A 24,457-nucleotide genomic window follows, 5' to 3' on the forward strand; every position below is an offset into this window, starting at 1 on the left:
GCTCAGACCATCCCAGACCAAAATGACCTCTGTTCAGACAATCCCAGGACAATATGACCTCTTCTCAGACCATCCTAGACCAAAATGACCTCTGCTCAGACCATCCCAGACCAGAATGACTTCTGCTCAGACAATCTCAGACCAAAATGACCTCTGATCACACCCTCCCAGACCAAAATGACCTCTGCTAAGACCATGCCAGACCAATATGTCCTCTTTTCGGACCATCCCAAACCGAAATGACCTCTGCTCAGACCATCCGAGACCAATACAAACTCCTCTCAGACCATCTTAGACCAAAATGACCTCTGTTCAGACAATCCCAGGCCAATATGACCTCTTCTCAGACCATCCTAGACCAAAATGACCTCTGCACAGACCATCCCAAACCAAAATGACGTCTACTCAGACCATCCCAGACCAAAAAACACCTCCGATCAGACCCTCCCAGACCAATATGACGTCTGCTCAGACAAAACCAGACCAAAAAATGACCTCTGCTCAGACCATTCCAGACCAAAATGACCTCTGTTCAGACAATTCCAGGCTAAAATGACCTCTTCTCAGACCATCCTAGACCAAAATGACCTCTTCTCAGACCATCTCAGAACAAAATGGCCTCTTCTCAGACAATCCCAGACCAAAATGACCTCTGCTCAGACCATTCCAGACCAAAATGACCTCTGCTCAGATAACTCCCAGACCGTAATGACCTCTGCTCAGACACTACCCAGACCGAAATGACCTCTGCTCAGATCATCCCAGACCGAAATGACCTCTTCTCAGACCATCTCAGACCAAAATGACGTCTGCTTAGACCATCACAGACCAATATGAACTCTTCTAAGACCATCGCAGACCAAAATGACCTGTGCTCAGACCATCCCAGACCGAAATGACCTCTGCTCAGACCATTCCAGACCAAAATGACCTCTGTTTAGACAATTCCAGCCCAAAATGACCTCTTCTCAGACCATCCTAGACCAAAATGACCTCTTCTCAGCCATCCCAGAACAAAATGGCCTCTTCTCAGACAATCCCAGACCAAAATGACCTCTGCTCAGACCATTCCAGACCAAAATGACCTCTGCTCAGATAACTCCCAGACCGTAATGACCTCTGCTCAGACACTACCCAGACCGAAATGACCTCTGCTCAGACCATTCCAGACCGAAATGACCTCTTCTCAGACAATCTCAGACCAAAATGACGTCTGCTTAGACCATCACAGACCAATATGAACTCTTCTAAGACCATCCCAGGCCAAAATGACCGCTGCTCAGACCATCCCAGACCAAAATGACCTCTGTTCAGACCATCCCAGATCAAAATGACGTCTACTCAGACCATAACAGACCAAAAATGATCTCCGCTCAGACCATCGGAGACCCAAATGACCTCTGCTCAGACCATCACAGACCAATATGAACTCTTCCAAGACCATCACAGACCAATATGAACTCTTCCAAGACCATCCTAGACCAAAATGACCTCTGCTCAGACCATCCCAGAGCGAAATGACCTCTGCTCAGACCATCCCAGACCTAAATGACTGATCAAACATTCCCAGACTGAAGTGACCCCTGGTCAGATTTTGGTGCGCTCAAAGTTTTCGTGCGCTCGAATTGCTCTCGAAATGGTCTCTGATCAGACTATCCCAGACTGAAAGGTACACTGATCAGACTGAGCCAGACCACTGTCCAGACTTTTGAGATACCTTTTTCTGACTGAAAATGACGTAAGAGTAGAAGTGTCTATGGTGAGTAAAAATGGTAGGAACAGGGGGTAATGGGTGCAAGCGAATAACATATTCGTATGTTATATTTGAAAATGGGCAGCAAATTCAAATAATAATCCCGCAAAAAGGGCAAAGTGCAAAAAGAGTTGTCAAGTGTCTTGATAATCCTGCAAAAAGGTCAAATGAAGTCATTGACTTTTTGCTGAAAAACAATTATGGATGGTCACAATTTTGAAGCACATTATGATTACATATACGTGAGTTTCAAACCAGATATACAATCATTTTTACTAATTTTTGGTACCACATATGATCAATTTTTCGTGGTTTTGAATAGAAGTTTGACGAGATTTTTGTGCTTTTAAAACGGCATAAACTAAAGGGTGCCCACGCTTGATACAACTTATCAGCAGATGAAGATTGATCACGTGTCACTTCAGTTTTTTACATCAACCTGCGCTAGTTTAAATTTCCTCCATTTCAATTTTCAGATCTTTTCCGTTTGTGGCCCCCAGCTTAGTGGGCGCATATTATTTGCACCCCCAGACGCACGTGCCATATTTTTACATGATGGTTTCTTATTCAATGGCACTTGCTTGGGGGTGGGCATGCCGTTTTGGAGGGCACAAAGGGAAAAAATCCCAATTTTCTTTAATCTAGTCAAATCCTTCCTGTTTCCAGGTCGGCAACAGGGAAATGAAATGAAAGATTCCACGAATACAAAAATTTAGAGCCTTTTTTTCCTAAATTTGTACTTTTTTATGAAAAGATTGCGGCGGACTCAAAATGAATTCGGAAGCCGTGACAAGTAATAACTGCATGATTTTAACCTGATTAGGGCATAAGTTTTATCGCAATAGGTTGTGAGATAATAATAATAATAATAATAATAATAATAATAATAATAATAATAATAATAATAATAATAGAATGGTTGGAAAAAAATTATGGTGTTCCACAGGGAACGGTTTTAGGGCCACTAGTTTTTCTTCTCTACATTAATGATTTTCGAGAAAAGGTACAAGGAAACTTCGACATAATTCAATTTGCTGATGACACAAGTTTCCATATTAGCAGAAACAATGTCAGCGAACTGGAAAAATGTGTTTCTGAAATACTGGAGAAAACAGATAATTATCTAAAGCAAAACAAATTAACCATGAATACCGGTAAAACTGAGGTTCTTTGCGTCTCGAAAGAAAATGAAAGTTTTGATCCAATAGTTTTTCGGGGACAAGAAATTAAGCCACAAAGTCACTGCAGATACTTGGGTATAATGATTGACTCTAAATTAAATTTTCATGTACAACTCAACAAAGTCCTATCAAATATGGCCACAGCGATCAGATCCATATACCTTATACGTTATAAGTTGCCTCTGAAAGCACGATTGATGCTATTCAAATCCCTAGTACTTTCTCATTTAACTTTCAATGCTCTTTTTTTCAGAACATGAATTTCTCTGCAAGGCAGCGAATTAATCGACAAATCAATTGGGAAATTAAAGTTTGCTATTTGAGAAAAAAGTTTGAAAGATCTAGAGATCTCTTAGTAAAATCTGACATTTTGCCTGCAGAACTTTTAATAAGCCAGATGAGCGTTTCAAAACTTAGGAACGATATTTCATTATTGAAATCAGATGGCACTGAGAGTTTTTCTCTAAGTGGTAATATCTTAGTAAGAAAAAACAACAGAACTGAACTGCTAATTCTCCTAAGGTCGAGCAGTCGATCATTACAAAAAAGAAGCATCCTAAAATGGAATAAACTTCCGCGTGAAGTCCGGACTATCAGATCACGCTCAAAAATTAAACGCATGTTAAAACAGCATCTGCTTCAACAATTCAAACTTGTACCGTTGGAAAGGAACGTTGGTGGCTTCAAAAGTTATTTTTACCTCTAAAAAACGGAACCACTAATTTTGATTTTTATCATTGCACTAATTTTGTATATATAATTTTAAACTTGTAATATTTAACCCCCGGGTTATATTTTCAATTTACTTGTTTAAACAAAATAATAATAATAATAATAATAATAATAATAATAATAATAATAATAATAATAATAATAATAATAATAGTAATAATAATAATAATAATAATAATAATAATAATAATAATAATAATAATAATAATAATAATAATAATAATAATAATAGTAATAATATTAATAATAATAATAATAATAATAATAATAGCAATAATAAATAATTATAATTTCGGTTTCTGCGTAATCGCAGCGGAACAGCATTAGGCCTACAGTAGCCTGTTCTCAGCTGCCCTTTTTCTTATTATTCTCCACATTTCAGACTGATCTTTTAATGAGCAGCATTGCTCTTTTTTTGGTGACTATAGCCACTTTTTTGTGTCTGAACCGTTCACGTGGTACCATTATTGCAGCCAACATTGGTCAGGCTATGGTCAACCTGAAGCTATGGTTAAGTAAGAGCTCATTCTCACAGACAACAATACGGAGGTAGGGGATTGAACTCTCAATCATTGCCGTGTGAATCACACACCTTACCTCTCGGCTATCACGCCACTAAAGGTTAGCTTGTACAGCGAACAGGTTTGGACTATAAACAAAATGTTTTTTATAGTATTTGCTGAGGTCATAGTTACCGTTGCTGAGAAAGTTTCTTCAGCATCATTTTCAAAGAAGTTTGACATTTTGCTTGCGTCAATTTTTGTTGATGTATTTTTGAGGTCGTTGAACCTGAAATACACATCGTTGTCGGTTCCGGCGCCATCCGATATCCCAGTTTTGATTGTGAGCTGGAACTGCTTCCCTTTGGTGCCCAAACAACAGACACACAACAAGAGAAATGTTTTTAGAACCATTCCAATCAGAAATTTGTTTTGATTGTTGTCTTTATGATTTGTGGCTGCAGCTAATCGGAGGAGACCAATGAACATTTATTTATCTTAATCGTCGACAGAAAATGAAGCAATAATTTATTAAATGAAATTTAAGGCTAGAGAAAGTGGATCATTACAGATGGTAAACAAGAGTGTTCAATTTTTCTTCTTTGATGAAAACACTTAATTTTATATGGCACTCCCTCAAGAGAGCTAATGAAAACTGAAAAAAATTCTTTTTATCGTATAGGCTGACCTGCACTGGAAACATAAACTAAAAACAATTAAAACTTAAAGCCTTTACAAAATGTTTTGCCATCTGTTCTCAGGTACGTTTTGGTCTACGAAAACCCGCTAAAAATATTTCATCAGTTGTTTGAAAAAGTAATTTTTGTTCAAGTGAGAGAATTCATTTGATTGTAAATCAAAGACACCAGAAGAAATTGTCCCAACACCAAAAATTAATGTAGTATTTTGCGAAAAAAAACTTTCCAAATTTACAAAGTTACGTTGTTTGACTTTTTCCTAAAAAAAAGTGCATCGGCTTAAAAATTTTAAAGACGTTGCATAAGAAAGTTGTTTTCCGAAACCCAAGAAAGAAGGAATACTTCACAATAGAATCCCTTCCAGTGTACAAGATCTTGTTCAGTCTTCGGGATTTTTGAACTTAGTAATTTCCGAGGCGTTGCTGAGTTTTATCAATTTTTGAGTATTTAAATTTCCACTCTAGATTTTACTCAATTTCATAGAAATTTTTAGTTCTTTTTTCTGTTTTCGCAAACATTAAGTTGCAATTAGGCTGTAAAACTTTTATCTGTCTGTTCATTACTAAAAATTACTTTATTATCACTACTTTTTTTATTGTTTTCGATCAACTTCCAGACTTTCAACCAGACTTAAATAACACATTGTTTGATTTGTCCGTAACAATTGCTGACTTTGGTTTATCGTAAAAGCAAAAACAAACGGTACAGTCAGTTGGAAAACAAAAAATCAGTGGATTTATTTGTTTGCTGTGTTTGATAGGTTTTAGTTTTAAGTAGTTTTAGTTTCTAATGAAACATTCCAAAAACTTCCAGATAACTCATTGGGTCTTTCCCATTATAGCCCCCCCCATGAAATTATAGCCCCCCATTATGGTATAATTATTATGATTGGGGGGGGGGGCTAGAGGTTACATGCCCACTAAGCTGGGGGGTCTATAATGGGAAAGACCCAGCTCATTTAACCCACGACTCGAAAAGTCACTCTATATAGTCTCCAAAGTAGTCCTACATCAGTCAAAAAATCAAAAAAAAATGAGACAAATGCAAAAAAAATTAGCTTAATGAAACTGTGGGCGGGATTTGTTGGAGGTAGGTCTGTTTAGTTTTGATTGAAGGAAGGAATGTCAAGAAAAAATAATGACTTTTTGTTCTCGAAAAATACCAGCATTTCATAAGTACTAATTTTTACAAAATAAGCTACAGTTGAAATCCAATGCTCAAATAAAGAAGTCAACATTCACGAAATGAGGTAATTGTTTGCAATAAAAGACGTTAAAATTCATTTCACGAACAAGCTTTTTATAAAGTGGAAAAAAATAAGAGAAGAAATAATGGAAACGAAAAAGTAGGGAAGAATTTTTAATTAACCCTACCTATTTCAGAAATAATTAAAATAAAATAATTAAAAAATAATAGAAACAATGCAAAAAATTGTGGTGGTTTGTAGGAATTTTCGGGCTGCTAAGATACGTGTACAGGTTAAGTGGGGGGAGGTAGTGTGAATAGAGGAGATTAGGTTAAGCCATTGAAACCAAAAAAAAGTTGCTGAAAAGTTTGTATATGTTCAACTAAGAGCTATTTGATTGCCAATGGGAAGGTTTAATATTGTCGTACGGTGATAAAACTTCGAAAAAGACCATTATGAATAAAGTTTAAAGATCACAAATTGTTAAGAAAACTAAAGAAAAAATGTTAAGTTTCACATTTAAAAAATCAATAGTTCGAAGACAAAACCAGACTTATTTTAAGTTCAATAATAAGCATCTGAGACTTTTCATTAGTGGGACCGTCCTACAAGTTCACAAAAATGAGTTTGAAAACCGGGTAAGGTTCATTTTTTCGCGAAAAGATTTTCAATTTCTTAACAGTCTTAACAGTTAATTGGGTTCACCTAATCATTTTTAAGAACCGCATTGAACTTTTAATTAACGAAACTAAGTCTTATGACAACTGAACAGCGACAAATGCAGCCAAAACAATCATTCATTAAAAATTACAAAAACACATTGTCGAAGCTATAAAACCCATGAGCGACGATTAACTTAAAACAAATTAATTGTTCATTGAGCTTCATTTGATCGTAAAACGGGGTTTGCCATTAATAGATTCTTCGTATGAAAAGTGATTTATCTCTAAATGACATAAAAACCAAAAAATCGTGAAAAGGTGTTTTTTAAAAGCTCTCTAATAGAGCGCGAATCCTTTAGGTTGTAAACTTACCGATGACACCAAAACTGCCCGTTTCATCGCTTTTTCATTGCTCGCTTTTTTATGAACACGAAATTGTTCCTCATTTTATCACTAAAAAAGATATTTGAATTAACATTTTGATACAATTTTGGCATAGAAAACTTATCAAAGCTGCTATGTTATCAGGACCTCAAATTATCTGGACCTCTTTCTGACGTCCTCTGAATCCAGCAATCAAAATTTAGCTTTCAAATTGGGGTGACTTGGGTTTCCATAATCCCTAGTTTTCTTTGTTCTTTTATTTTTGTGTATTGCCAATTCACGACTTACATTAGACTTTTTTCTTCTGGTCGTGGATTTTGCCTTAGAATTGTGTACATTGTACTTCAGCGCCATATATCAAAAAGTTGTTATGAAGCTAGCTTGAAGAAAAATCACTGGCTTGACAGGGCTACTTAGATTAAATTGGGTACAAGGCAACCCAATATAGGTACATTATATAGGAACAATGTTGCCCAAGATCGACACCAAGAACCAGCACCTGGTCAAATTAAATTTTTTTGCCAACGGGGCGAGATGGTTAATAATGTTGAAATATAATCGTTAGGTGGCAAAGTGAGAGATAAAATGACGTTTGGACAATCAATTTTGTTACCTTTGGTGTGCGACCTGACGATTGTGAACGCTCTTATTAAAAAGCTGCTTAATTTGTTTATAGTTCAATTCATTTTCTTCTGGATAACTTTTTAGAACTATATTTTCGCATCTATACTTACTCAAAGTAAGCGTCCACATGCCTGACGTCATAAATGTCCTATTTTTGCTTCCTGGAGTGCGTAAATAGCACACGAAAGAGTTCTTATTCGAGATCGGTAGTTATAAATTTTGCCCGTTAACCGGGTTAAAGTCAGCGCTTTAGACCGTGATGAATGTCGGGTTGTAAATTGGAGCTCATTTTCCTGTATAGAAAACTTTTGGTATAATTAGAACACATCAAAGTGATTTTACAATAGAAGAAAAAACGGGAAGATAGTTGAATCAGGTCATTTAATCTATTTGGCTAAAATGTCAGAAGGTAATCAATATTGCGACGCCTCCGTGGGTTAATGAAACGACCTAATTGGGGGGAAATTGTATGCGAATACTTGACAATTGGAAAAAAACAAGTCATTAATAATCTTGAGAAATAAATTATATCTGCTCCATTATAATTGACAGTTTGTCCAATTAGAAGATTTCATTAACGTTGCCTCCGATTTTTAGTTTCCTATTGTCTTTCAAACAAAACAGTCGCTTGAAATTGGACTTAAAAACTTGTTTTCCTGTTGCGTCGATTCGTTATTTCAAAACAACACCGCAATTAAGTAGAAAACAAACAAAAACAACAACAGCAACAAGCTGAGAAAAAAGTGGCTGAAGAACCCAGATTTGAGAACTTAAAAACTTGAATTTCATTTTTGAACCTTTATCATGTCTCAAAAGCAACAGTCAAGATGCAAATCTCAATTCACATTCATCTCAATTCTTCTAGTAGCTTATTTTCTAGATGCAGGTAAATTTTCATTTGTTTTCAACTTTTCGCAAATTGAACTTTTTTAAGCAACTATGGCATAGTTTTATTATTATAGAGATCTGTTAGAAAGGATGCTATGATATGAAATAAATATATTTATTTTGATTTCCAATAACTAATTAGATTAGGTCAATATTCAATTGATGATCGAAACAAAAATTTTTTTCATGTTTCTAAAGTTGGTTTTCGTTCAGAAGAGAGTTCCGTTCAGTAAAGAAATTTCTTATTTCGTCTCCATGAATATCGAGTAGCCGGAACAATTCTAAGTGTAACTCTGCAGAGAAATTTTTTTCGAGTCGAACATCTTTGAGTTGATTAACAGTGTTTAACTTTAAGTTAGTTGTATTGACAAATTGATATCTTTTCAAGATCTTGGGAAATTGACAAATTTTAAAATCTTATATCTTTGAGTTAGTACACACAAAACTTTTTACAAAAACTTTAATAAAGTCGTTTTCAAAACGTACGCACATCAAATTATCAACATTATCAACTCAATGCAAACACAGCACATCGCGGATCGGACAAGTCATCAATAGGCTTCAAAGAAGCTCAAACAAGTGATGCCTTGAAGCAGTTCAATTATACAGAAATGAGATCAAAATCTAGCTTTCAGCGACAGAAAAGAATAAAAAAATTGCATCAATTCCTAAACGGAGTTTTTAGGGTTGATCACAGCCGGATCAAGAAACTTCGGCAGAGATTTTAAACTGTTTCAGATACACTGCAAAAGCTGTGTTAGAGAAACGCTAAAGTAACCACAATTTAATGCTAAAAAAACCTCCTACTAATTATAAAAAGGCGCTTATTTGTAACTCAAGCACATTGAGATACTCTAAAGTTACTTTACCTATGCTCTGGACCAGTTTTAAAAATTCTTAAATAAGAAAAGAACATATTAACTTTAAACAACTGGATTGTTCAATATTTCCAATGTGATCTCTTGAAATGAGACTAATAGAAGCTTGTCTCGAATTTTCAATAAACTCTTCACATGAGAAAGCAGTTTGTTCACAAGGAGTTTTTTTGTGCGTTATACAAACTTTTTATTTCTTACAAATGATCTCACGCAGTGTCTGCTATTGTAATAATCACATAATCAGACTGCTCTTATGTTGTTCTTTGCTTCAAAAGTTCATTTTGGAAGATTTCAGCAAAAAATTGATACCAGATGTTCATGCCCAGTTTTAACTTCTTCTTTGAATCAATGTAAGTCGCCATGCTTGAGGATTGATTTATGTAAAGCGCCATTTTTTAATGATTGGTAACCAAAAGTAAAGTCATTCATGTAAAACGGAAGTGAGGTTATATGTTTTTGATGTAACCTGAAACAAAAATGAGAAACTAACAAATAAACAAGAAAGGAAGGTAAATGGACTGAAGACGACCAAGGATAGGGTGGCGTTGAGTTCATCAGACTTGTTGGTTTCGCATCAAATAGATTGAGGTGAACACAAATAGACAACTATATAATAGAGTCGGCACTTTTCATCGATGGCGTTTTCTTCATCTGGTGATACTGTTTTCTAGAAAAACATCTCACTTCGATAGCAAAATATCACTTCGATATATGCTATTCTAATCAACTTTCTCATGTTTCAGCTTCTGCTTACTCAAGAGGCCTCAGATATAATGTATGTACAGTTCTTTTCTTTCGCTTAGCTCACATATAATGAGTAGAAATCATAAATGCCTTTTCCAAACCCTAACTGAAACCTGACCAAATTCAATCAATTCTTGAAATTTTTGAATATTTCTAAGTTGCATTTTCCTTTGATAAATGAAATTCTCAAAAAAACATTTGGTAGAAATGACGTTTTAGGTTTTTGACTAAAACAACAGTTTTGACTAACACAACGCAGTTTTATTGTGTTGTGCTTGTGCATTGTTCACTGATTATTTTTGTAGCTTGAAAACTGGAAAGATAATAAATGGTTGATCAGAACTTAAAGAAAAAGCTTCTCCTTTTCAGATGAATTTTATCATATATGATATTTTTATTTAATCAAATATGAAAAGATGAGTAGTAAACTATAATCCTACTAGTAGTGAAATCAATTGTCTGCTCAATTTTGTTTGAATTTGTAACACCAAAAAACTATTTATAACTATTTATAACTATTTATAACTATTTAGGATCTGGGCCACTTCACATCGGCTAAGAGAGGAATTCTTGATCATGATATGGGTGGGAAGATTTGTCACGAGGAAAACGACAAGTGTCACTTCCACGGAGACTGCTGCGAGGGGTAAAGTCAATTGAAAAACATTTCAACATAAAAGCAAAATGCCCGTTACGACCCCCCCCCCCCCCCAAAAAAAAAAAATAGCTCAAAATAGAATAAAGGCAATGAAACCGCAGATGAAATCATTTGCGTTTTTAAAGATGAGTTGAGTCAACATAGGGAATAATTTTTTACCGTTCGAAACATGGTGTGCAAACAAACTGAAATTAAATTTACATGGACATGGTATTTGGTTTTAACTAACAAATTTTTTACAATTCTTTCCTTGATGAGGAAGTGCCAGTGATCAACGAACATAATTAACTTACAGCATGCCCGGCTAACTAGGCTTTTTTATCTTGACTTTCACATTGCTTTCAACAGACAGGTATAGCGCAATCAGCCTGCAGGTAGGTAGGGCGTAATATTTTCACGAAACAAAAACAAAAAATTATTTGATTCATCAGACTTTTCATGAAAACATCATTTTTGACTCAATCTTTTAAATAAGCAGAACATTGGAAACAACAACTCATTTCGTAGGAAAGTCAATTAAACCTTTGAATCTCTTAAATAATGAGTCAACCAATTTTCTGAGTTCAAAAATTTTACGACAACTTACGACAAAAATGTTGGAACTCCTTTCAATAGAGTTACTTTTTTCAAAAATAACTTACAAGCTCAACTTAAGATGCAAAAATGTTAACATCAAATACATTCTGATATTAAACTATTTTAAAAATCTTGCTTTTTATTATCTCTAACTTATGAAGTGATAAATGAACATTTCCATTCCACCGCAGGTAAAATTACCCATGATTGTCCTTAACAACGTGTCGTGTCAATTGAACATCAAAACAAGGAAGCTCGGTAATGTGCGTTCGCACATAAAATTCCGACCTTGCTCATTCACACCTTTTTGACCTAATTGTCTAACAAAGGAAGAGATTATAAGAGATATACAAAAATAGATGTCGAAATTTGAAAATTTTTTACTAAGTCAAACTACTAAATAAACTATACAATGTCCTGCTGCATTTGAGAGTTCAGGCTACCTGCCATTATTAAGATTATGAGAAAATGCAAACAACAAAATAATCAAAAAGAGACATTTTTTACGGCGTAATTCATTATTTATTCATAAACAGTGCATAAACCGTTCAATAATCTATCTAGTTTCTTTAAAGAAAAAATTTTTAAGGTCAAATATTATTAGCTTCAACTAAAAATTCTGAATAGATTTACATTCAATTCCTCTAACGATCTGTTTTTGTTGATAATAAGCCATAGGACAGTACAAAAAAAATAATTGCACGTACAAAAGTACAGAAAACTAGAAAAACGAAAACACAAATGATTGAATTACTTAAAAAATTCAGCTACTATTTGAATATTACGTATTTTTATTTCAACTAATATTTGTATTTTTTCAGTTAGGCCAAAAATGAAAAATTATATATGTTAACTCTGTTGTTAATTGCACATTAATCCGATATGTCATTAACTTGAACATTTTAAAGGACTACAAAAAACGCATATTGTTCAGTTAAAAAATTCAGTTCAAAAAAGCAAAAGAGAAGTTGACGTATAAATCAGAAGAAAGTGCACGGGGCCTCTCATTGATTAGATTAATTTTCCACTTAAAAAATAGGAACAAATCGGGAAAAATTGAAAAAATAATCTGTAATTTTTGAAAACAATTAAAATCAAAATCTTCGAGCCGTTAGCAATCAAGTGATAGCATTTAATAAAACAATTAACCCCATACAAGGAAGCTAATGAGTGCTGCTATTATTCACCAAAAATTCTTATGACTTCGTAAAGAACAATAATATTTTCAGAAAACGAAAGATAGAAATAACGCCAGAGAAAGGTGTCAAAGTATTTAAAGAGTAAGGAACCTAGAGTAAAAGTACAAAAATAGAAGGAGTAGACTGCAGAAGGACAACAATTACAGGCGAAAACTAAAAAATCAATGAAAAAGTGCACGAAGGAACATTCGAGGCCATTAAAACCATAAGCAATTGGCTGATAACTTTCTTTTTGTTCAGTTGACGGCTTTTCAACGCCATTAAGAACATTCAATATTGTCATAAGCATCTGGGACCTTTCATCAGTGGGAAATTTAAGTTTCACAAGTTCACGGATATGAGTTTGAAAACCGGGCAGTGTTCAAAATTTTGTTGTTTTCATGGTTTTAACAGCTATTGGGCATGCATTAAAAGCAAAAAGTAGGTTCGCCTAATACTCTATAGGTAGCAAGTTGAACTTTCATTTAACAAGACTACGCAATAGGACAACAAACATGCGACAAACGCAAGCAAAATGCACAAAAAATATATCAAAATTTACAAAAACATCTTGTCAAAGCCATGAAAACCAAATATAAAGTTTTGACATAATTTCTACGAACGATAACTCGTCGAAAAAGGGCAATTAAGAAAAATCTTCTTCATTACAAATTTTACGCCTGAAGAGCTTTCTAGTGTTTCCACTCTTGATTCTCTACGATGATATCGATCGGCGATAATTGACTGATCAAAAATTCATTTGAGTGCATAGTTCTTCTACCCACTACGCATGGTTCAACAATAACAAATATTTATTAAATTTGATAGAAGGTCATCGTATTAAATATTTTGTATTAGGAAGAAAAATTCCAAAACATGACTTACTGATCATTTGGCTCTTTAGAAATTGGGTTTCTAAAATGTATTAAAAAGAATGATTTAAAACTGCGAGAAATCGAATATGGTTAAATGAAACGGTTGCCACTGTTGTTCAGAAAAGCTGCAAGATGTTACTTTCAAGACGTAATGTTTGTTGTATTTTAAACCTTTCTTCAATTATACCGATGAACGGGTTAAGAAATGGAAAATTGAGAAAAACGTTGTCAAGAATCCAGTAGTTTTTGAGATGCTAAATTCTGGGCAACTTAAACCCAAAGCAAAGTGAACAAAAGTAAACAAAAAAAGAAAATCGAATGTGAGTTAAGAAATGATTTTTGTAGGATAACGTCTTCCATAACATTACTGGATATATACATACTTAAATATAAGGTACGGTTTCTGTTATATTTCAGACTAGCCTGCAAATATACCTTTGAAGGCGTTTGTTTACCTCACGATGGAAAAACCCTGTGGGATTTCATAACCAACCTACTCGATGATGACGACGATAATTGAAGAAATGTTTTTGAGACAGCATGTATACAGATGAAACAAAGTTTGATTGTTTGAACTCAAATTATGCCTAAATTATGAATTAGAAAGAGATTAGAAAATTCAACAGTTATTATTGAGATGACATCTTTTCTCTCGTCATGTTTTGATTAAAGGAAACTAAGTGGAAATAACTTCAGAAAAATGAACGACAATGTAAAACAAAACTGACTTGAAGTTTTCAACAATTTTATAATAAAAAATATTCAGCTTTTTTTAAACAAGGTTTCGGTTTTTTCTCTCCAGTTCTGTTTTCCTAAAAAAAAACTAAACTAAATTAACGCTCAAAGCATAAATAAAACCTTGCACCGATGACAATACTTGAGCACAACCAAAAATAATTGCTGGCAACCCAAATTTTCCAAGTCCAATTCTGGAAACAGAGAATTAACAGCGCAATTACTCCCTGTACTAGCAGTCTATTGACAACAAATTTGCGTAAAGACATCAAATTGCATGTAGAGATGAGGTGAATATATATATATATATATATATATATATATAAATATATATATATATATATATATATATATATATATATATATATATATATATATATATATATATATATATATTCACCTCATCTCTGCACGCATTCTGATGTTCTTCACGCAAATTTGGAGCTCATTGATCAAAAAAATGTAATTAGAGAAAAACATGAAAAAGTAAACTTGAAACTTGATTTTGAAAAATTCTATTCCAAAAGGGAAATAAAAAACTCGGATATTGGTGACAGAGCAAATCACCGCTGAATCAGCAGCAATTAAAATTCAACGAAGGAAAAAAGTATGCTCAGCTTATCTCCCGCCTAAAATATTAGTTTTGTCTGTGATTCGAAATTACGCGTGGGTACTTGTAACATTTAATTTGCCTTACACGTCGTTACCACTGAGCTAAGTCGGGTTTTCTGGTAATTACCCTCCAACTGGCTTAAGGATAAAGAGCGTTTTTTCTTTTATATTAATTACCAGTTATAAGCTGCAAAAGTATGATATGACATTATGCTGCTCAGACTTAATTTCGGTGCATGGCTCCTCTGAGTTATGAACTCAGCAAAACTCAGTGATGAAATTAGGTCGGGAAAATAAAAGAAAATCAAAATATTGTAAACTGGGGGAAGCCTGATTAAATTAAGTGGTGATGACATAACAATTTATCTCGATCATGACTGTAGACGCAAATAAGAAGCCAAAACAACATTATATAGAATGTCCTGAAGTTCATACTATAAAAATATGAATCAGTTGGAAATTATTGGGATATATCAGACCAAATAGGAAAAAGCTTTCAAACGAAAACAAAATTCAATTTCGTAATTCATTCTTAATTGTTTCTGTGGTTGAGTTCTGTTGTCATGACAATAGTTGTATAGTTTTTTGAGGCCAACGCTGAATAAGTACCTCAAAACTTTTTAAGGAAAAATGGCTGTGCGTTCAGACAAGAAAATTTCGCCACAAGAAGTGAAGTAAATTAAGCAGTTAAAGCATTTGCGACGCTAGCTGATTGAACACGTGATCACACTGTTGCAATTGCCCTGTCAAAGTTATTCAACCACTTGGATAAGGCTGAGAGTTGGATAAACTGTCAATAAAGATTAAAATAGTGATATTCTTAAGCTACATGGTTTTTTAATGATATTCAAAAATCCTGACCTCAAAATATCGATCCATCTAGCGTACATAAAAAAAATTGAAGCAAAATTTTGCACATTTCCATGAAAGTCAAATATATTGTTCCCAGATTAGTGAGCACAAAAAGTTCCAAACAACTGAAATGCATATTTTTCCGGAAAACTCAAAAAATGAAACTCGAGGCGCTAAACAACTTTGCGCAACAATTCAAAATTAGTTCGTGAAAAGGATCTTAAATTTGGGTTTTTTTTGTGTTTCAGACTTGCTTGCAAATTAACATACGAAGGTGTTTGCCTGCCTCACAATGGAGAAACTATCTTTACCTTTCTCGGAAAAATCATCAGTCGTATAACGGATTGATCCGAGAACTTGGACGTTGTCAATTTAACTTTTTTCAGAGAAAACAAAAACTATCAAACTGCGACTCTGTTCTGATCAATACCTATAGTGTCATTATATTGCTGTCAAAGGTCATATGAAGCTCGGTTTAGTTCACAGTATATTGAATTTTTCTGCATCTGAATTCTAGTAACCAGAAGAGCGTATTGGCGAAAAATTTTTATATATGTCAATTTAACGTCAACTTAAAGTTTCTGTTATAGACAAAGTGAGGCAAAAATTTGCAAACTATTTGATTAAGTGATCCAGTTGGTTATAATTAATATCAGAAAGAAGCCAGGGATGCATGAAGTAGAGTAACGTGTCAAGTCATTACACCATTTAAGGTTTTTAAGTGATTTTTTGGTACAATTTCTTTAAAATCAATATCACTATTCCACTCTCGGTTTTGTTGTTTTAATTGATGAAGATCCTTATTTTGATTAAAAATGCGTTTCCGCACGTTACCTATGTTATCCACTACTTACTGGTTGCGGATTAAAAACGCCAATTGTTAGGGAGTCTAAGCAGTTGCAACCACTGTGAAAATGGACCAGTAAAAGACTTGAACCAGCATCTCTTACTTGCAAGACTGGTCTGCTTCCCGTTTACACCTATTGGTCTTAAGCTCTCGAACTTGGGCATATATAACTTGTAACCTCTCTTTTAACCCGGTCTCACGTTTTTTCTAGTACCTCAAGGCTTCCTTTCTCTAGCCAAGCAAGTATACGTTGAACTAGTAGAGCTTCTTGTCAAGCCATGTCAAGCTTATCTGATGCACAATTAACATTAGACAGTTCTCTCCCAAACTTCTCACCAATTCTTAAATAAAATTCATACATAATTTGGTTGCTAAAAGATTTTGTTGTTGAATCAAATTAGACACAAATGCCAACAAAACTCATGCTGATGAACTTGCCCGGGTCACCGATCATATAACTTTCTTTGATTTTTTACTAGGCCCTATATGATTTCTATGTTTTCTTATTACTCATAGAACGATCATAATAATTTTAAAAATTACTCTCAAAAAGCCTCAATAGTTATTCCCTAAGTAAATTATATGGAAAAAATCAGCCAACGATTCCAAACGTGTAGAAAAACAATTTCTTTCTTTGTAGTCATCAGAGGTCATATTTGATTTGTACGAAATCTTGGTAGTCACACACGAATCATATATAATTTCCAAGAAATCATACAGGAATCATAAAAAAAATTACAGCCATAAAAACTGTAGAATTTTTTTCCGAACGAAGTTGAAAAAATTTTTTGGAAAGCATACAGGCTCATATATGACACATAAAACATCAACTGGTGCCAAAAATTATCGTAAAATGTTGTCAGAAGGCATTTAAATTTGTTATATCGCATGTGCAATCCATATTTGTTTCTTTGGGTGCGCTAAATTAATAACTATGCGCTTTAAAAGTATTCAGAAAACGATCTTGATGTTATCCGGAAATTTTTTTCAAATATATGTTTGAAATGAGCATTTATAGGTAGGAACTAGCTTCAGAGATTATCAGAACCGTAGTCTTGTACGTGGACCTAATCTTTGATTTGGTCCAAAACCTTGCAAGAAACACTGCAGTTCAGGGTCTTTTGGCGGATCACAAAATGAAACAGGGGTATCACATAAGTGATACTTTACCGATAAAAAATTATAAACTTTACTGTCAATAGATTTATGAGAATTAGGTGTATGATTCTTGGTAATCATACTAGGATCATATATAATGCAGTATTGAAATTAGATCCGAGTTATGCTGCACTTCAAGTACAATTGGAAACTGAAACTTTCCTTTGTGTTTGGGCAGTAAATGTGATTAACATATTGAAAACAGAGTTCTATGGTCTGACGATCTTACCCGTGAATTCCACAAAATCGTTCACATTTTAACTAACTACTTACCGGAGTCCCATGAACTTATGTGAAGAATCATCTCGTATTCTTAGGTTCGAACAATTGCAGCTGGTACACCAGAAAAACCGACCCAATCATAACCACTCAGAAATATAGCAGGCATAGAAACCCGTCGGAAGGAAGGAAAAACAAAGGGGCACAAGCTAAACAAATCATTGTCGGGAACGATAAAAGTTAGTTAAACTATGCATGATTTTGTGGAACTTACGGGCAATTTGGTATGGCCATAGAATTTTGTTTTTCGATCTGTTAGTCACGTTTGCTTCCATAAATATTTGATAGAAAAACTTTATGAAACTATATGTTAATAATAGCCGGAAAATTGCCAGAAAATTGCCTCCACTGACGTGCTTGAAGCCCACCGGGATTGAGACAGAAACAGAAAAAAAGAAGAGACAGAAGTTGACAAAATTTCTTCCTAAGCTTGAAAAATTGTTCTAATTTAGTCTACAGTTTCAATTAGACTCTAAAACTATACTTTATTCAGCTTTTGAATTGAAACCTATTTAGCTGAAAACTAATTTCAGCTAGCAATGCCTCTAATAAAATTTGATAGCTTAATGCACTATGACTTCATGACCGGGCTTTATTGGTTTCTACAGTTCTGTTGATTTTGTTTTTTTTTTCGTTGACCGTATTCACTACACTGCCTAATTCCTAATTCAATGATTGAAAAAATTCAAAATCAATTCAGTTGAAACAGTGAGTGAAGCAAATCACGAGTCAAACGTAAAGCGAACCAAAAAACTGTCGCAGGATAATTTACAAAAACCAATACAAAGAAAGGAAACCTTGAAAACTCCTCAATTGACTAATAAAATAAAAAGCCAAACAAAACAACTTTTACACAAATTGAGAATTATCAAAACAGAATTTGTATTGTAGATTCTTTGGTTGTTACGGTAGCAATAACGAATAATAAACATACAAAAAAAATCACAAAAAAAACATAAGTTGGCTTTTCACAGATTTCTTAGACACAAACAACAAGCACAAGCAATAACCACAAGCCGAATTGTTCTGTTAGAGCAAGTTTTTAATAAAAAACATTAAATTTTTTTTACTGTTTTGTGCTCAGAAACAACTTTGTGTTGTCACAAAAATTTCAAAACCCAGCATCAAGATAGAGCACTGATTAACAGGCAGTCTTCATTAAAAAAAATGAAAAACAGCAGTTAAAAAACCCAAATAAAACAAAAAAACTTTATTGAAAATGGAGATTACTTAATAAATAACTTACGTTCAAAGACACTGATTTCACCAAAATCGGCAAATTTTTGCCAAAACTACAACACGGCAAACTTGCAGGCTACAAAAAAAATCGGTTTATATAGTAGCCAAACAGACGGAGGAAACTGATTCAAGAAGCTAACATTTAATCAAAATGAAAGATAAAATACTTTCAAAAAAGCGCCTGTATTGATGGCATCCTAATATCTATTCGTTGCTGAACTCTTAAGCATTTGAAAATATCTCGTTGTCACTTTAACTATAACAAAGGACGATAAGCCCTGACTTCAACTGTAACAAAAAGAACAAAACGTTTTCAAACAACAAAAGGTTTTCAAGAAAAACTTTTTAATCAGTTGTAGAAAATTGTGATTTTTATGTCCTCAAAAAATTATCTGGGTCAATGAAGGTTATGCAATAACTCAAATTTCAGCCTGCAATTTACGCCGTTTTTGTTGGAAAAAATTTAGCAGAAAATGCTGTGACTCAGTTGTTAGAGTTGGCAAAATCAACAAAAATAAAACAAAAACATTAGCATAAAAAGACTTTTCTCAAAGCATAATAGACATATAAACTTTCACTGACTTCTAAAATAAGCACAGAATACTGAAGAAAAATGACAAAACAAAGAAAAATTAATGCATTCAGGGCTCAAAAACAGCAAAAACTAACGTTTTTACTTTGAATTGAGGCCGTACTGCAGTTTCAGCACATTAAACACCTAGAAAACTACTAAAATCAGCTGTCGTTCTCCATTGCGAAAAGATGACCGCCGGGTTTTACTTGTATATCATGTTTCAAAAAACCAAAGTCATGGAAAAAAATCTGAAAATCTTAACCAAAAAAAAGATAGGCGGACATGTTCTGAAATAAAACTAAAATAATTGAACTAACTAATGACTTGACGAATAACACTTTTACGTAAACATCAAACTCGGACTGTCAACAAAACCCATGAACTTATATGCGCAAAAATAAAACAAAAACTAAAAACAATTAGTCAACTTCTGTTTGCAATATCTATTGTTTAAAGATACACTATTATCAACAAAATTATTATGAAATTGTGAGTTAACAGTTACAAAGAATTTGAATCAACTCAGCCTTAAAATTGAATTCTTCTCAAATAGAACAGAAAACACAACAACAAACCTGAGGAGAAATATTGACAAACAAAGTAAAGGGAGACAAAAAACTAAGAAAATGGCAAAAAAAAAACAAATTGGCATTATTGAAAAATTTTGAAAGATAGTGGCCTCAATGTGAGAAAACTACATGTCAATATCCATAACCAGAATATAATATGAGACCTAAGAAGTCTCAAAACACTTTTTCACAGTTCTAATAGCAGGAAAAGAGGACATAACTACAAAGAATTTCAAGGTTCACAGATTGACCTGATTATTTCGATAACAAACAGTACCTCAGTCATTGAAGGAATGAGTTGAAAGCTAGAGCTGCTAAAACTACCGATTTTACACCATTCAATTATTACTGTGGAGACTAAGCAGAAGGATTAAGCATAAAAAGACATGCAAGGCTAAAAAATCAACTTTTGTTTTTTCTTTCAAAAACCACTAGCTGTTAACTCAAACTGTGCAAAAAATCATTCACTAAAGTTTTATGATCACAACTTTTGTCAAGGGTCAAGGTGATAACAAGCTTTTTTTGTTTTTCATGAAATAAATCAATTGCAAAAAAGCGCAATTAGAACAAATTTGAATCACAGTAACAACAATCAAGAAAAAACACTCGATGCAGAAATGACGTTGGCGCATGTGAAAGAAAATCCATCTTGAAGAGCTCATTCCACTTTAAAGGAGAGTTTGAAAAAAATCACGCCTCAAACCTGCTAGACTTTGGCTCCCATTATTAACTGAGCAAGACCAAATTCAACCGTTTCAATTGACTTCTCACTGATGTGAAAATGCCGAAAAAAGTGTAAACAAATCATTAAAAAAACACAGCCGGAACTCTCCGGCACCGACTCGATGTATACATTAACTTAGTCCACAGCTATCCACTCATTAAATAAAAACAAATATCAACTTACTAATAAATTTACCATTCAAACTGAAACAATGACAGTGCGAAATAACATGAGAAAAGCCGGAATTAACATACGAACAAACATCTGAGAAATATTTTTCCAGAATTGCGTTTTTGGTTTAACTTTTGGTAAAATTTATTTGCAAGGCAAATATTTATTATCCAGTAACTGAGAGCCTTGTAATGTTTACAAAAACCAGAGAAAAGGTACACACAGAAAAACTGAGAATGGAAACAACAAAACAAAAAATTTTGCAAATTGATTTTAAAAGGCTACTTCCCGAGACAATAAAACTGGATAAAATAAGAAGAAGACTAATCAGCCATTTAAAAAAGCAAGCAATGAAAAACGGGACAGACGAACATACAATATTTAATAAATCATTTCAGTAAAAGCTGCCCTGCAATTGTTTTGATGTGTCAACTCTTAATCGCACTACCGCTAAGAAAACCACTAGATAAAATAGCGAAAAAAGTTATATAGAAAAAGCGTAAATTCAGCCAAAGCACTTAACAAACAGTCAAAATTGGTTTAAAATTGGATCAATATTACCCCATTTTTTGTCAAAAAAACTCAGAAGGCAAATCAGTCACATTTAAAGAGCATCTCAGCCCTTTAAAAAATTAATTTTAGCCAAAGAAATCCACACGTGCCTATTAGAGCTCTCCAAAATTCAGTTTGACATAATTTCAGATAAAATTGCCTGAAAAACACCTGAATTCAGCAAAATTGTTCATGCGAATTGTTCTCACCTGAGCAACGCCTGAAAAACTGAAAATTTCAGGCATCACTAGCTGAGTTTTTACCTGAACGTGCGTAAAAGTGCTTAAAAACACAATAACAAATGATTTAAAAAGCACATAAAAGACATGGAAACACATTTAAAAAATGCTTGAACAGTTCAGCCAGTTTTTTCCAGGTATTTTCACTGACTTTACCCAAATATTTATAGTTAATTTATTTGAGGAATACAGAAAATCAGGAACCTCCTGAGGGCATAGTAAGGTAAAAAATTTAGCAAGTGATTTCTTAGACTTTCAGGAAAAACTCGGCTAAAATTCATGTGCATTCAGTTATTTATCAGGTGTGAAAAATTTGCCTGAACGATTAAGCTAGATTCAGGTGTTTTTTCAGGCAATATTACTCAACTTTTGAGCGTAATACAAAAGTGCAGCTTCAACAGGCTGCTGTTGATTCACTGCTGACTAAAATTCTAATGAGTGCTCAGCCGAGATTACACACAAAAAACAAATTTTATATATTCCAAAATTTTTTACCCTACCGTTCAAAATTTATAGGCATATTGCATTTTAATAGTATTGTCATTCCAAGACAGACAAGAATCTTTTCACACTTGGTTTTTTCTCAACTCTTTTTTCAAAAGTTAAGTTTTTCGCAAAGAAGTACAAACAATTTCATTATTGGATTTTGGTTCTCTATTGCGATTTAATGCCCGCCGTGTTTCACTTGAATATCTTATTTCAAAAATCAAAAACAGGAAAAAAGTGTGAAAATCTTTTTAAAAAAACATAGGCGGAGATGGCATGAAATAAAACTAAAAAATTGAACTAACATATGATTTGAAAATTAACATTTTTACGTCAAAATCAAACTCAGATCGTCAACAAAAACCCATGACCTTATATGCGCAGAAATAAAAAAAAATTAAAAACAATTAGTCGTCTTTTGTTTGCAATATCTATTGTTTAAGGATACACCATTATCAAATAAACTATTATGAAAATTATGACTAAACAATAAAAGACAATTTGAATCTACTCAAGCTGAAAACTGAATTACTTTAAGATACAATAGAAAAAAAAAACAACAAACATGAGGGGAACTATTGACAAACAAAGCAAAAGAAAACAAAAACAAGGGAAATGATAAAAAAACTAAATTGGCATTAATAAAAAAAACGTTGATCTATAGTGGCCTAAACTCAAAAAATCCACATGCCAAAAACCATACCAGGAATATAATAAAAACCTAAGAAGTCTCAAAAACTTATTAACAGTTCTAGTAGCAGAAAAAGAAGAAATAACAACTAATGCAAGATTCACAGATTGACCTAATTATTTTGAATGCAAACAGCATCTCAATGAAGAAATGATCTGAAAGCTGCAAAAACTAATTTTACCAAAATTACGCCATTTCTACTGTGGATGCTAAGTAATAGGACCATAAAAAACAAAAACATGCACGACTAAGAAATCAGCTTTTGTCAAAAAGTGGCAACACAAATAGTGTTAAAAAAATAGGAAATCAATAGCTACGAGTCATAGAAAGGCTTAGCGTTGTACAGAAACAGATAAATTGACTAACATAGTCCAATATAGCACTCTATGAGACTTGTCTCTAATGTAAATTAATGAAAAGGCAACAATAAGTACAACAAATCTTAGCAAAAATCTAAAATTCACCAGAATTTTTTGGAAAAATTAGTGCGAAGTTATAGAAAAACCACTAGCTGCTAACTCAAACTGCGCAAAAAACCATTTACTAAAGTTTTATGATCACAACTTGCGTCAAGGTGATAACAAGCTTTTTTTTCTTTTTAATGAAATGAAGCAATTGCAAAAAAGCCCAATTGGAACAAATATGAATCATAGTAACAATAATCAAGAAAAAAACACTCGATGCAGAAGTTACGTTGGCGCACGTGAAAGAAAATCCACCTCGAAGAGCGACTTTTAGTTGAAACGCAATTTTTTCAGTTCATTTTAAGATAGTTTGAAAAAAATGCGCCTCAAACCGACTAGACTTATTTTCCTTTACTAATCAACGTGACCAAAATGAACACTTTATATTGAATTCTCACTTATGTGAAAAGGCCAATAAAGTGCAAATAGATCTTACAAAAAACAACCGGAAGACTCCGACAACGACTCGAGGTATACATTCACTTAGGCCGCAGCTATGCACTCACTAAAAAATGAAACATCAACTTGCTACTTAATTTACCATTGAAATTGAAACGATGACAGCGCTAAATAACTTGAGAAAAGCCAGAATTGGCATCTGGGCAAATATCTGAGATTTTTTTTTCAAGTTGCCATTTTCGTTAAACTATTGGTGCAAACAACTTGCAAGGCAACTAGTTACCATTCAGTAAATGAGTGCCATGAAATATATATATATATATATATATATATATAAACCTCAGAAATG

At 33.5% G+C, this 24,457-nt stretch overlaps 1 protein-coding gene across 2 annotated transcripts; it reads left to right on the forward strand.

Moving 5' to 3' along the window:
- The first annotated feature begins 8,303 nt into the window (after window positions 1-8,303).
- On the forward strand, window positions 8,304-16,293 carry LOC142351868 (uncharacterized). 2 transcript variants are annotated; one of them, XM_075404109.1, is made up of 4 exons: window positions 8,304-8,606; window positions 10,230-10,261; window positions 10,764-10,876; window positions 15,965-16,293. In XM_075404109.1, the coding sequence occupies exons 1-4, from the start codon at window positions 8,525-8,527 to the stop codon at window positions 16,062-16,064; spliced, it is 327 nt and encodes a 108-aa protein (XP_075260224.1). In that variant the 5' UTR covers window positions 8,304-8,524; the 3' UTR covers window positions 16,065-16,293. The 2 variants fall into 2 exon arrangements, with proteins under 2 accessions (XP_075260224.1, XP_075260223.1); XM_075404108.1 differs by lacking the exon at window positions 15,965-16,293 and adding an exon at window positions 13,935-14,153 and having other exon boundaries at window positions 8,312-8,606.
- The last annotated feature ends 8,164 nt before the right edge of the window (window positions 16,294-24,457 follow it).

This window comes from Convolutriloba macropyga, chromosome 13 (genome assembly GCF_964194025.1).
Source record: "Convolutriloba macropyga chromosome 13, txConMacr16.3, whole genome shotgun sequence".
Classification (NCBI taxonomy): Eukaryota; Metazoa; Xenacoelomorpha; order Acoela; family Convolutidae; genus Convolutriloba; species Convolutriloba macropyga.

Coding starts and splice junctions, on each gene's coding strand:
- LOC142351868 (XM_075404108.1), top strand. CDS start 8,525: ATGTCTCAAAAGCAACAGTCAAGATGCAAATCTCAATTCACATTCATC. Junction 8,607..10,229: donor AGCTTATTTTCTAGATGCAG/GTAAATTTTCAT, acceptor CTCATGTTTCAG/CTTCTGCTTACTCAAGAGGC. Junction 10,877..13,934: donor CACGGAGACTGCTGCGAGGG/GTAAAGTCAATT, acceptor GTTATATTTCAG/ACTAGCCTGCAAATATACCT.